The sequence below is a fragment of the Juglans microcarpa x Juglans regia genome, chromosome 7D (genome assembly GCF_004785595.1).
Source record: "Juglans microcarpa x Juglans regia isolate MS1-56 chromosome 7D, Jm3101_v1.0, whole genome shotgun sequence".
NCBI classification, from domain to species: domain Eukaryota; kingdom Viridiplantae; phylum Streptophyta; class Magnoliopsida; order Fagales; family Juglandaceae; genus Juglans; species Juglans microcarpa x Juglans regia.
The window spans coordinates 4,213,128-4,228,115 of NC_054606.1; the positions used below are offsets into that span (position 1 = coordinate 4,213,128).

The following is a 14,988-nucleotide window of genomic DNA, read 5'->3' on the forward strand; positions in this document are numbered from 1 at the left end:
GCACCAACACCTATCAATCCCTTCTTTTTGTCAACAAATCCATTCCAATTTATTTTGAACCACTGCAAGGGAGGAGCCTTCCATGCTGCTGGGGATGAGCAAGATTGTAAAGTTCTGGAGTCATTATGCCTGGTTTCTTCTTCCAACAGATCAAGTATGGCTCGAGCTTCCCTAACAAGTGAATTTGGATGAGTGAATTCATTGTTAAAGATGAAGCAATTTCTCCTCTACCAAATCGTCCTAGCTACTGTAACAAATTTTTGAAGCACTTGGTTTTCAGTCAACTGAATGAGAGCAACAAAAAGTTCCAGAAAAGATAGTTGTGGCAGGTATATCTTCTACAGCTTTTTTGAAGCTTGACACCACACATCCTTCGCAGATGCACAACTCCAGAGAGCATGGACCACATTTTCTTCTTCTTTACAACATAAAAGGCATATTGGAGTGGTCACAATTTTCTTCTTAGTTAGATTTGATTGGATAGGGAGAGCCTTAAGACAAGCCCTCCACAAGAAGACTTTATGTCGAGGTTGAACCTTTAGCTTCCATAGAGTGTGCCAAACCTCCTTAAATTGAGTACTACAAGATGTTTAACCCTGCTTTGCTTGTTCCTTAGCTAACTCCATATGGTAAGCACTTCTTACAGAGAAATGGCCATCTTTAGTACCCTGCCAAATAATTCGATCACTCACATGCATAGAACTGATAGGGGTTTGTAGGATCAGGTTGGCCTCTCTTTCATTAAAGACTTCATTCACAAGCTCAGACTTCCATTTGATGGAGTGGTGATCAATTAGCTTACAGAGAGTAGCTCGATTGTCCAAATGCACAACTTGGCTAAGCACTTTACTAGGAACTGGGTGACCAGGCCATTTGTCCTGCCATATTTGAACCTTTTTCCCATTACCAATCCTCCAGCAAGAACCATCGACCACCACATGTCGAGTTGCCAAAATACTCCTCCAAATAAAGGATGGTTTGGAGCCTAATTTTACCGTCAGAAATGTGGCATTTTGGAAATATTTTGCCTTCAATACCTTAGTTGCAAATGAGTCAGGTTCTTGCACTAGCCTCCAGCATTGCTTTGCAAGCATTGCATTATTAAAACACCGAAGGTCCCTGAATCTCATTCCCCCACCAGACTTTGCCTTACCCATAGTTTTCCAAGAAACCCAATGGATCTTATATTCTTTTTCCTTCCCCCACCGGAAATTATGAATGACACTATTTATAGAGTGCAACAAGATTTTTGTAACTTAAAGAAACTCATAGTGTAGGTGGGAAGAGCTTGAACCACTGCTTGTATAAAGATCTCATTCCCTACTTGAGATAGACTCTTCACCTTATGGCCACTCATTCTCATTTTAATTGCATCAAGGATACCTTTGAAAGACTTGTTTCTCTCCCTTCCCACAATAGATGGTAAGCCCAGATATTTTTCATAGGATATAACAAATCTCATTCCAGCCAGTGACAAGACGTATTTTTGAGCCAACCATGAAGTGTTCTTGCTAAAAATTATGGATGTCTTCTCTAGGTTTAGTCTTTGTCCAAAGGCATTCTCATAGTCTTTCAAAAGGCTGAATAACCTTCCCCACTCAAGAGCATTAGCCTTACAGAAAAGAAGGTTGTCATCAGCAAACAAGAGATGAGAGATTTGAATCTGCCCTCTTGCCACTGGTACATCATGAATCACTCCCGACTTCTCAGCTTGACCAATAAGATTACTAAGGGCTTCTGTACATAAAATAAAGAGATAAGGTGAAAGGAGATCACCTTGTCTAATCCCTCTTGTTGGATGAAAAACTGGTTGAGGAAAACCATTTACAAGGATTGCATAAGAAATTGATTTTATGCATCTCATAACAAGGTGCACCCATTGGCTACTGAAACCCAATTTTTTTAACACAGCTCTTAGGAACTTCCATTCAATTTGATCATATACCTTATTCATGTCAAGTTTTATGGTCATATATCCTTCATTTCCTGTCATTTTACTCTTCATTGTATGCAAGGCTTCAAAGGCAATAATCACATTATCTGAAATTAGTCTGTTGGGGACAAAAGCTGATTGGTAGCGGGATATAATGCTTGGCAATATTTTCTGAAGTCTATTGGCAAAAACTTTGAAAATCAGCTTGTATACCACATTACAAAGGGATATAGGTCTAAATTCAGTCACTCTGGTAGGATTTTTTTTTTTTTTTGGAATTAAAGTTATGTAGATGCTATTAATATCAGACAAACTTCCTTTTGAGTTTAGCACATATAGCACTGCTCCACTTACTTGGTCTCCCACAATATTCTAATGTTTTTTATAGAAGGCAGCAAGGTATCCATTAGGACTTGGAGAGCTAAGGACATTCATCTGGAAAAGTGCAGTCTTCACCTCCTGTTAAGTGTAGGGTTTGAGCAACATATTGTTTTCATCCTCAGTCACACAAGCCTCCATGGGTAAAGGCAATCTGCAATGTTCATAGGGCCAGAAGAATAGAACAAGTTTTGAAAATAATCCTGATACAAGTTTGAGATTCCTTCTTTGGAAATAACTTCTTGGTAATTGTCATCAACCAATTTCTTAATCCAATTAGTTTTCTTCCTCTGAGTGGCACATTGGTGGAAGGAATTTGTATTTCGATCCCTTTCTTTCAACCACTTTTGTTTGGCCCTTTGTTTCCATTTGATGTGTTCTTCTTTAAGTAGACTGTCCACCTTCTTTTCCAATTGCTTTATGAATTCAGTGAGGTGGCAAGTATTAGCCTTTTGTAACTCATACAGCTGGTTCAAAAAAGTATTGATCTCTTTTTTATGATTGCCTATATGTTGCTTACTCCACTGCAACAAATGCATTCTACATTTGTTTAGACCTTCAGTAGCAGAGAGTAGTTTATTCTCAACTTCTCTAGGTTTGCTCCAGGTAGGGGTGGGCAGCGGGGGCCCGCCCCCCGCTACCCCGCTCCCGTTCGCCCCGCCCGACATGGAACACTCCATGTGGGGGCGAGGGGCTGATTGACCCTAATGGGGCCCCGCCCCCGCTTCGCACTCCTTCCCTTTTTAATGTAAAAATTTTTAATTTTTAATATTTATATAAGTAATTTATATAAATATATTGTATATAGATATATACAATTTGTTAAAAACTTGAATTTTAATTTCAAGTTAATGGATTGTCTTGGCCTCCTAGGCCAACCATTATATAGGAGGCCAAGGCAATACAATAGTGATAGTTAAGTAATGTGAGACTTAACGCCTAGGAGGCCAAAGCAATCCAAAATATAACTCTAATGAGTTTATATTTTTTTTAATGTATAAATTTCAATTTATATTTTAAATTATATTATAATTTGGGTCTAAAAAATATTTTTAGACAATGGGTTGGGGAGGGGGGCGGGGGGCGGGGCGGGGTGCGGTTTCAACCTCACCCCCCGGTAGCAGGGCGGGGTATGAATCCCCTCCACCCGCATGGTGCGAGGCGGGGGGTGAAGGGGTGCCCCCGCCCCGCACCATGCGGGTAGCACCCCTAGCTCCAGGCACTTTTTACCACCTTGTAGCATTCATCCCTTAAGGACCAGTTGGCCGCAAATTTAAAAGGTTTTGGAGTTCTGTTCAGGTCACACTGAGACTGATCCGTAGTGATGAGCAATGGGCAATGATTAGAGCTCAGGGTTGGGAGAACATGCACTTTTGAATTTGGAAAATTCTCAGAAAATTATCAGACCATTTCATACTGCAGAAAGCTCTATCAAGCCTTTCATTGATAAAGGCTAGGCATTGTCTACCATTGGACCACGTATATTTGTTTCCAGAGAATCCCATATCAGAGAGACCACTCTCCTCAATAGCTTCTCTAAAGGCCTCTATTTGATTGAAGGGTCTCACAGCTCCCCCACACTTCTCTTCATTGCTAAGCACCTCATTAAAACCCCTACACATAACCACCCTATAGATTCCTTAGGTTTGAGGATCTTGAGAAGCTACCAACTCTCCCATCTCTTCACTGTAGCTGGATTTCTATAGAAGTCCGTTAACACCCAATCCATTCTATCATTCCCCCTTCTAGCTAGCAAGGAGATGTGGTTATTAGTATAGGACAAGACCTCAGCCTCAACATCATCACTCCAGAGAAAAGTCAAACCTCTACTCAAACCCTTACTGTCTATAACAAAATTGTTGGCAAACTGCATCTGCCTTTTAAGTCTTTTTATTTTAATTCTTTTACACTTTGTTTCCATCAAGAAAATAAAGGATGGGAGCTTATTCTACACCATTTAATGCAGGTCTTGAACTGTCATTGGATCTCAAGCCCACGACAGTTCCAAATTAGGCAATTCAAGGATCTTGGTGGGGCTGTGACACAGCCACCAACATATCAGAGTTGTGTAAGTCCATAGGATCATCTCCATCTCCTCTTGCCTTCTTGACAAGAGGCTTGACAGGTCTTTCTCTCAACTGCTTAGCATGCCTCTTTTTGTGATTGGCACCCACTGTTGTAGTGACTGGTGGGCCTAAACTGAATCCAATGAAGCACTTGTCTCGGGCTCTTCCTTTCCAGCTAGCCCTTTTTTGGAGTGTTCCAACAGTTGAACTTGGTTAGATAATAATTGGTCCAAAGATGAGACTTGAGCTTTCAAATCACTCGAGCCCACTTGAGCAAGGGTTATGTTGTAACTCTGGTCTTGAGCAGCAGAGTTAACCCCTTTAGTGTAATCTTCCTTGAACACTAGCATAGGACTCGACCCCTCATTTGTTTTGGCAATCATAAAGCTGTCTTTAGAGGGTGCAGACAAACTTTCCTTTTTAGTGAAAGTTTTTGAAAGGGACAGTTCCCTAGAGTCATGCAGCTTTTCCTACACTGTGTCATTGACTTTACCAAAACAGATTCCTGAACATCCTCATAACAATTAGAGTTACCAACCTTGGCATCATCCCTATCCCCCTCCTTTCCTCCATGAGTGAGTATCTACTCGAGCTTGCTGGTGGCCTCCATTATCATATTTCTTGAGAATCAGGTGACTCTCCTTTACTGCAAGAGCCCTTAACCAAGCTCCATATTGTTGCTGGCCCTCAATATGAGAAATGGAAGAACATTCTTGCTTGGTATGTTTAATGATACCACATTTGAAACAAAAAGAAAGTAATCTTTCATATTTGAACTGCACCCAAATTCTTTTGCCCTCCACAATGATGAACATACCCCTTATAAGAGGTTTTGTGATATCAATCTCCAACCTTATCCTCAAGAACTTCCCTCATCCAATACCTCCCAAATCAGCATGAACTTGAAGTACCTTCCCAACAGTACTGCCAATCAAGGATCCAACATCATGTGTCATACATCCAAGTGGCATGTTATACACTTGAATCCAGAATTCCTCTTTGTCGAAAGCCATTTCACTGATGGATATACTACCACCTGCAAACATATCAACCATCTGTCAAAGGACCAAGGTCTCCCAGAGATCACTCTTTCCATGTCCTTTTTTAGATTGAACTCGATTAGAAACTTGTTAGACCCAACCTTAGATAATTGGATCCAACTTTCACATCTCCATATTTTAGTCATAGCTCCCTTGAATGCCTCTTTGTTAATAGACTTCTTAGTCACTATCATTGCTAGTAAACAAAATTGTCCATGCTGTACTGCACACGACATGGAAGTAGGTTGTAAGACTAACCCTTGCTTTTCCTTATCAGTGAGACATAGTCCTCCCACTGCCTTGCTAAGTCTTCTTCCATGGTCACCTCTTCAAGCCAGCTACACTAACTCAAGAGACACACTCTATCTTAGAGAGGAAATCTCACCCTGAGAGGAGAGGACTCGAGAGCCCTCATTGTGGTTTGATCCATGTCCAACCTATAAGAAAATAGTATCCCATATAACCACTATGGGATATGGCAATAGCAAAATAGTAAAATTGCCCATCAGTTTTTAAGTTATCTTTTTAAAATAGTATAATCTCTTTGTAGTTATAGTAGTCCTCATAAGAAAATGCTAAATGTACTTTAAGAAAACTTACAAAAAACTTACTTTTTCATATTTCAGTTATTGATATACTAAAAATCAGAAAATTTGAAACTCAAAATTTAAATTTTAAAAGAAAATTAACAAAATGAGTATTGTGAATAAAAATGAAAGTACATGTAATACTTATCCAAATAATATTATAGACCACGTTTCATGTACAGTCTATCTATCTTCTACCTATTAAAAAAAGAAGAAAATAAAAAAAGAAAGCCTATTTGTATTCCATTTTAGACTCCAACATTTATGTACACGAACTTTTAAGAGATTGAAATCGATCTGAATCCCATATAATTATTGCATATATAAGCTGGTTTTCGAACAAGGAAAAACATTTCTTAAATTGCATTATATATATGTTCAACAACTATTAAGGCCACGTTTCATGTACTGCCCATCTTCCACCATAAATAATAATAATAATAATAAATAAATAAATAAAACTAAAAGCAAAAAAGTTATATTTCTTTTCTATTTTAGACTCTAAACACGTATAAATTTTAAGAGATTTAAATCCAAACCCTCTAAAATTATTGCATAAGATTTTAGAATGAGAAAGAAAAGTAATTTCATGAATTCGATTTTAAGTTATTTATTGAGTATTTATTATTGTCAATGCAATATTCCATATATTAAATACTATAGGATGTTTTTTATGCACCGATTTCTCTTCAACTCTAGGTGGCCGTAGGGTTTCTACAAAATTCCTATACTATCTTAGAGTTGCTACCTGCACCCTCGGATGGGATGACCTTGGTCACGCCCCCGAACCTTGCATGGGAGATGGGACAAATTGGGCCCCAAATCTCGGCACTATCCCTTGTAGGTGGGTGCCCCCATTAAGATGCCGAGGGACGGATTGACCCCTACAACCATCCATCTACCCCGCTAAAAACCAACAGAAAATAAAAAGATAAACATCCAACATCAAACTCTAACATAGAGAGATAGAGACATACCTGGGACAGAGAAGTTGGAGGTGTCAGAGAGAGAGAGAGAGAGAGAGAGAGAGAGGGGATGATCGGGCCGCAGGATTGTGGGCGAGATGAAGACATATTGAGAGAGGGAAGATAAATAGACGCCACAGGGGGAAGGGTTAGAATTTAAACAAAACCTAATCCTGAAACGACATCGTTTTATTAAAAAAATTATTTTTTTAATATATATATATATATTTATATATATGGGCTAGGCTCGGTGGACAGGGTAAACCTCGGGCCGGATTGTCTCACTTTTTTCAAATGATCTATTAGATGCTTACATATTCTAAAATCATATTTAGTATTACTCATATTATAAATATGTATTCCCAAAAAAATTTCCCCTTAAATTCTTGCTGAACTTGAATGCCTCAAGTGTGAGAGAGATAAATACATAAAAAGATCCTATAACATTTATATTGCTCATTCAATGTTGTTCAAAATATTTATATGAGTAGTAAAAAATGTTGTAGGGCTATTTGATATGCCTATCTCGCTCCTACTTAAATTCTTAAGTTGAGTTATAATAATTAGATGAGTTGAGAAGAGTTATGAAAATAAACGAGGAAGAGGAAGTTGATCTTGCATTCCCTTAGAAAATACTAACTAAAGTTTTGGAAATAAGAAGTTCTTTAGTTTAAAAAAAAAAAAACTCAAAGTGCAATTTGCCAAAGGGTAGTATTAGGCTAAAAACCCATTCACAACTTATAGACAACTTTAAATATAATAATATTTTTTATTATATTTAAGCACATCAAATCAAAAGTAACAGTCAAAATCAAATTTAAAATAATATTATTTTATTACATAATTGTATACAAATTGTTATTTAGTAGTAACTTTTTTATTTTTTTTGTGAAAAGAGGATACCCGACCGAGATATAAAATGGGGAAATAAATTTAACTTTGTTATTAAAATTAAGTGCTCTTTACATTAGAGAACAAGATCATGTAAGAAAGGTTTCGAGATCATTTTCTAAATTTGGCCAATTAATTAGATTAATGAGTTAGGGTGAGAATATCTCTCTAATGGGGGGTTTTATGAGGACAAAATATAATGAACCAAACTCATTTATTAAACCTTTTAATACTCAATAATTAACTTAATATATATATATAACTTTAATAGGTATTTCTAATTCAATTAATTTTCAGTGATGAATAGTTGATAAATTGGTTTTAAATAGACCGTCATGTGACTAATTAAATAATTGATAATATCTGGTCAGAGCAAAACGTATGATCGATGTCTTGATTATTTGATTTATCAATTTATTATTTCTACTTATTAACAAATAACTAAGATAGCTTGTCTTTAATTGTATTAAAAGACTATCATTAATTCAAATGAAATTGAGAGATTAAACTCTTACGTGTATCGACTTCATGTAACTCTTCGATCCTTTAGCGTGCACTTGTACTATTGATCACAAATGTTCATTTAATTCCATATTTATCATCAACCCATAAAAAAACGAAAGAAGTTTTTGCAAAAATTGTAAATGCTCCAACTTCCAAAAACTATTTTGGGGGGAACACCATCATGCCGAGTGGTCTGCGTGTATATATGTAACCAGACTTGGACTAAGCGCAAAACCAAGATTCGCGCGAAGAGAATTGCGCGCAGACCTCATGCTTTGAATAGGACACCAAGTCTACAAAATCCACTAGATGTTAAAGAAGTTAAAAGAAAGGGTGCATCAAAATGCAATAGATCATGCGAGTCTCTCTACCATTCATTATAGGAATTAGGCACCAACTTGAGTATATATACCCATTAATATCCTGCATTCCGATTCCCCATCCATACCAATTATCGATCATCAGGATTCGGTGCATCATCCAAAGGCAGAAGGAGTGACGGTAATATGTTTCAAGGGATGGGAGACATCCGTGCCTCCAGCATGCTGCACAAACTCAGCTGGTGAGAATGAGCTTCCATGGCAGACACAGATGATACTAACCTCCGATTTTGTATATCTGTACAAGAATCCAGTAATGGTTTTCCCATTTGGACCATTCCCAGTGGTTGATACATATGGCATATGAGGAAGAGTAGGGGTATTTTGGTTCTGATGACCAGTCTTTGGTTTGGGAGGCTTTCTGGCCATCTTTGTCTTGGCTTCTTTCACTGGATAATTAGGGTTTCCATTTTCAGCATTGGAAATGTGCCTGTGATCACTTGGTTTTGCTTCAGTTTCTGGCATGGCTTCTTCCATAGGTCTAGCTGGGCTAGGTTGATGGGCAGTATCCGAATGAAGCACTTTCTCAATGGGGATAGATGTCCTATCATTAATATTGCCGGTGTCGGATTCTACAGGTTCAGAGGAAGAACTGTGTTCTGACTGCCCCTTGGTATGGTTTGCTTTCTGACCCTTTAACTGAAGTTTCTCTGGTGAGAATTGAGTACTGGACTGGCTTCTGGAGTCACTGCCGCCACTACCACCTGGAAAGATAAAGGAACAATAGGTTAAACCTATCTTGGAAGTCTGATATTCTTCTTTCTTCTTGCAAGCTAAAATGGACAAACTTTGGATGCTCAAATGAACAGTAATTGTGCATTTATGGAAGAATAGTAATATTAGATATAGTTTTAGAAAGCGTAGATCCATCATTGAAAAAATAATATTTTCATATGCTCTTCAGATTTATTCAAATTTTAAAAAAAATGCATGGAAATTACAAATATCATTTCCAAGAATTAGCTAATGCAAATTAAGTACATCCAAAAGCACGAATCTATATAGTTACCTCAGGTTCCGAGTAGAGAAGACACTTCTAATGGGAAAAAGGAATCCTAGTACTCCTACGTACACATATGATCGATTTAGGGAGTTCAGATTGACTGATCAACATTATGAATCAGAAGCTTGCTTGGTTTGATTTCTGTCATGCATCACAGTTCAAACTAGCTAGAACGATTGATACCAAACGAGGTATTTTTTTTTTTTTTTTAATATCATTTTTTCCCTTTCATCTTTAGTATTTAATTATTTTTTCTTATGACAATTTTAAGTTCCCCTAGGTCTTACACACATTAATATTTTTAGAGAAACAATCTTTGCAGTTCTAGTGAGTGCCAGCATGCACACTCATTTTGAAAAAATAGTTAATTTTGAAACTTACATAAAAAAAAAATAATAATATTTATAAATTTCACTTATTTTAAAAAAAAATTTATTATATACAAGCAAATTTGCGTACCAATCTCATACTAATGTTGTTGCCTTCATATTCTAAATTTAAACTAGTATTGTTTTCAATAAAGTCTACTTTCTAATCAATCATATTGAAAATGTGCACGTATTAGTGCGCAGAATCGCTTACAATTATATTTTTCCTTTTAAAAAAGAATGCACGTGAATACATATCATGAAAAGATGTATATGAAATTACCCATATTTTTAGGTCTCGTTTGGATACGCAGTTTAAAAGAGATGAGATGCTTTGTTAAAAATTAAATAAAATATTCTTATAATATAATTTTTATTTTAAAATTTAAAAAATTTAAATTATTTATTACATTTTGTATAGGAGTTTGAAAAAATTATAATAATTATATGAGAAAAAAAGAGATAAGATAGTCTAATTTTATGTATCCAAACTAGCTATTAATCTTTCTAGGCTTGAGTAACAGAAACACATTAAGCAAATCCTCCCATTTGAAATGAAACAGCTTCCTATTCTAAAATATAAGGACCCAATCGTGAAAAGATATGATTAAATCTCGTTTGTTTTCGTGAAATGAATTGAGTCGAGATTAAAATTAAAAGTTAAATAAAATATTATTAAAATATATTATTTTAATATTATTTTTATTTTAAAATTTAAAAAAATTGAATTATTTATTTTATTTTATATAAAAAATATAAAAAAATTATAATGATGAGACGAGACGAGATGATAGTAATTATAAAAACAAATGAGGCCTAAATTGCATTACATTTATTTTGGAGTTAAACAGATCGAATGGTTATGAGTATTCTTTCAAGTGCCAATTCCAAGATATTAAGATTGTGTTTGATTGTTAAATTAAACTCAAATAAACTCAACTTATTATAAACCAATCATTACTTGTTACTTTTTCAACTTTTCAACTTTTTTATAAACTCGTAATTTATTTCATACATACCTATCTAAAAAATTAAACTCAACTCCACTTGAAAATGTTAACCACATCTATTCACAAACTATTATTATTTAAAATTCAACTCAACGTCCAAATAAACTAAAACATTAAAAAAAATTGTAAGGAATACATAACTATGGGCATTAATGAAATGTGTTACGTTTATCCAAAAAAAAAAAAAAAAACTATGGGCATGGTGATAAATTTTCTCGATAAATTCAAGGAAAAAAGAAACAAAACAAAAGGAAATAACAGGAGATCGGTACCTCCTTCGGGGGAAGAACTGCGATCCTCCGAACCTGCAGAGGAACTGCAAATTGGCGAGCTGTACGACCCCGTTTTCCTATTCCCTCCATCTTTCTCGCCATTTAGCTCCAACTTGCACCCATTGGACAATTTGAGTCCCGGCATTTGATTCCCATTGTACGGTCTGAAACTCCGGCACGACGCCGATGGCTCGAACCCGCCACCAACGGGAGCCCAACACGGCATTACGCAAGGAAGACCCAAGCGCCCGTTCGTGTTCGTGAACGGCACGTACTGTACAGGCGCGTACGGATACTGTACCATCGCCGCCAAGGCTTGAAACGGGACTGGATTCGGAAAGTCATTGTGCCGGTGCTGCTGCTGCTGCTGAAGCAGCATTTTCATTTCATCATCGCTCTCATTCAGATTCACATTCATCATACCGTCGTCCGTCCGCTCTTTCTTACAAGCCGGCTGCTGCTCCTCTATTTGACACTCGTTTCGGTACTGTCCGTTCCTCGCTCTACACGTACCCCTCTTCTGCTGCTGCTTCTCTTCTCTCTTTTTCTTCGCTTCATACCTCCGTAACGCATGCATCTTCCGCTTCGCCTGCGAGTCCACAGTCCCCGCATCTTTTGCGAAACTCGGGGACTCGCAGGATCTTGAAAAACCAGGATGCTTTTCCGTCACATCCACACCATACCCGTCAGATTTCGAATCAACCGAAAGAACATGAATCTTCTTCACCGGCTTCAATTTCTCTGGCTTTCCAAAACTCCCTCCGATTGACAACCCTAGATCCAGCTCGATCTCATCCTCCTCCTTCAATCCAGTACTCTCCGAAACCTCCACCATTGCGCAAAACTCAAGCACACAAAAGTCACAAACTAGAAAAGTTTCATTGGAGCGACACAAAAGAAAGGAACATCGTCGTGTTTTCCATCCAAGCTTTAAAAAATATAGGGTTTGGGTTCAGATTTTACGGGGTAAGAGAGAGAGGAAGGGGAACAAGTAAAGGGACATAGCCACGCGGCGGAAGCCGAGAAGGTGAGGAGGGCGGTTGCTGGCACTATCTTCCATAATTAATTCGAATTTATTCAGCGGAAACGCGGTTTTTAGGGTCGTGTGATCGGCCGAAACCGCCTAGTAAAATGTTTTTAAGCATTGGCCAAGGTTTTCTTCGAGTTCTCAAGCGACCACGTGGCGCACGTGCATGAAGAGCCGAAACTTCGATACGTGTTCGTCTCTCCCCCCGTTGGTTATAGCTGTACGTTCCAACAAACTAGCAGAATTACGGACACGTGGTGCGAGATCTAGCTGTCCCCGCGAATCCCGACTTTGAGACAAAGAAAGCTACGTACTTCGTCGCTGCCTTGACGCGTGTAATTGTTATAGGGGGTGGGTCAGGGGTTTCTTTTTTTTAAGTCTGGGGCTGACAAGTGGAGTACTTGCTCAGGCATAACAGCTCAGCATGTCAAGTTGCAGGAACAACCTTTATGGTACGTGATGTGGACGTGTCGACGTGTTCTTAGCTGGAATGTCGAGACACTTGTCGCAAGTGACTTGGAGAAGTAGATTATGTGGGATTTCTGTTGCGCCACGTTAGGTGTTAGTCAATCCAAGAAATCCCATCAAAACTGATCACTTGAATCAAAAACCTTATAAAAGGCAACCAGCTTCGTTTAAAAAAGAGAAATGTTTTTTATTTCGAAAATGTGTTTCGAATATCTCTTTTTTTTTTTTTTTAGTAATTAAAGAAATATTTTTTTAATAATATTATAAATTTTTTATTTTTTTAAAAATGTTTATAATGATTAAAAAAATATATAAAAAAATAAAAAATAAAAAAATAAAATAATCTATTCGAGATGCTTTTTTGGTCAATGTACTAGTTTTCTTTAAAAAAAGTTACGTAGACGCAGAAGTTTTACCGCATTCCTTTGAAAAAACAAATGAATTATTATTATTTAAAAAATATGTTTTTTATATAAATTATATATTTATAAATATTACTTTTTTTAAGAAAAAAAAAAGAACGAAAATAAGAAAAAAGAGAGAGACATTAATTGAAATGTCAGATTTCGAACAGTGGCTTTGATGCAGGCTCTGGATAAGCTTGAAAATACTGCTGTGATATCCAAACCTGATTTCTAAACTGACATGGTCATTACAAGTTGGCCTTGCATGAAACTGCAAATCGAAGAAAGATGGGGAGGGTGAGAGAGAGACGTGTTACAGACTCGGATGGAAAGAAAAATGAGAGAAGATGGGTGAGAGGGGAAAGGGGACAAGAAGGAGACAATGAGAGAGAATGTCAAGAGAAAAAAGTGAAAAGAAAAAGGAGGTATTAGACACAGAAGTTTCTCACAATTGCCGAGGTGAGAGTGTCAGATAAAAACAAACCAAACGGCCAGACGTTTAAGTCTAATTTAGTTATTAAATTCATCTTAATTTATTATTAAAATTTTTTTAAATTTTAATATAAAATATAATAAATAATTTAATTTTTTTAAATTTTAAAATAATAATAATATTAAAAAATAATATTTTAATAATATTTTATTATCATAACTCAATTTAATTCAATTTATTTTAATATTTAAATATATTTTTAAAGAGATATTTTTCAACTTCTCGACCAACAATTCAGAGAGAAAATCTCATCCAATAAATAAATGATCGTCGATTTTTTTTTTGTTACAGTATGAAATAAGAGAATACGAGAGATTATAAAATATTTATATTATAATAAATATTTCATTTTACAAATTCTCGTAGATGCAGGTATTTTACCGAATTATATAAATTCAGAAATTTCTCTCTTTACTTTTTCTAAACTTATTTATTATTTATTATCATGAACGCACCCACAACCTCACCAAATTATTGCTGGAAGTTTTAGACCACACTGATCGCAATCCAAATAGTCACAGCGAATCAAGAATGACTGTTTCTCTTATGTGATTTTTTCGATATCAATAAATTTGATTTTTTGAGACAGTAAAAGAATGTAAAATTTATCTCGATGTGAGAATATTCTTATTGATTTAGTCAAAATCAAAGGATGATTAAAATTTAGATAAAAAAAATTTCACATTGAATTGAACATCTTTAAAATAATTTAGATTTCAATTATATTGCTTCACTAAATATAATTAACTATAATTGATTCATCAAATATTAAATTATTAATTTCTCACTCAAAGCAAATAAATTAAATTAATTAGAATATAATTAATATTTAATATTTATAATATAATTATTATTAACGTTTAATAATATTTTTTTAATATTAATTTAATTAGAGTATAATTATTATCAACATTTAATAATACTTTTTTTAATATTAATTTAATTAAAATATAATTATTATTAATATTTAATTGATAAAACTTTAAAATGTGATAAAAATAAATTTAATTATTTATTTATTAAATAATAATATTTTATTATTATATAAAAAATAAATAAATGATTTGACGTGAAGATTAAATTTAAATGAAATAGTTAAATATAAATTTATATAATATTAATTAAAATTTGAAGATGTATTTAATTAATCTAACGAGAATGTTTTGATAATAGCAAAAGTCAGTCAAGATAAATGTCTG

At 35.4% G+C, this 14,988-nt stretch overlaps 1 protein-coding gene across 1 annotated transcript; it reads right to left on the bottom strand.

Annotated features, from left to right (window-relative positions):
• Nucleotides 1-8,585: 8,585 nt before the first annotated feature.
• On the bottom strand, nucleotides 8,586-12,587 carry LOC121238735 (ninja-family protein 5-like). Its single transcript, XM_041135742.1, has 2 exons — nucleotides 11,398-12,587; nucleotides 8,586-9,448 (listed from the first exon to the last, which is right to left on the bottom strand). The coding sequence occupies exons 1-2, from the start codon at nucleotides 12,230-12,232 to the stop codon at nucleotides 8,841-8,843; spliced, it is 1,443 nt and encodes a 480-aa protein (XP_040991676.1). The 5' UTR covers nucleotides 12,233-12,587; the 3' UTR covers nucleotides 8,586-8,840.
• Nucleotides 12,588-14,988: the final 2,401 nt, after the last annotated feature.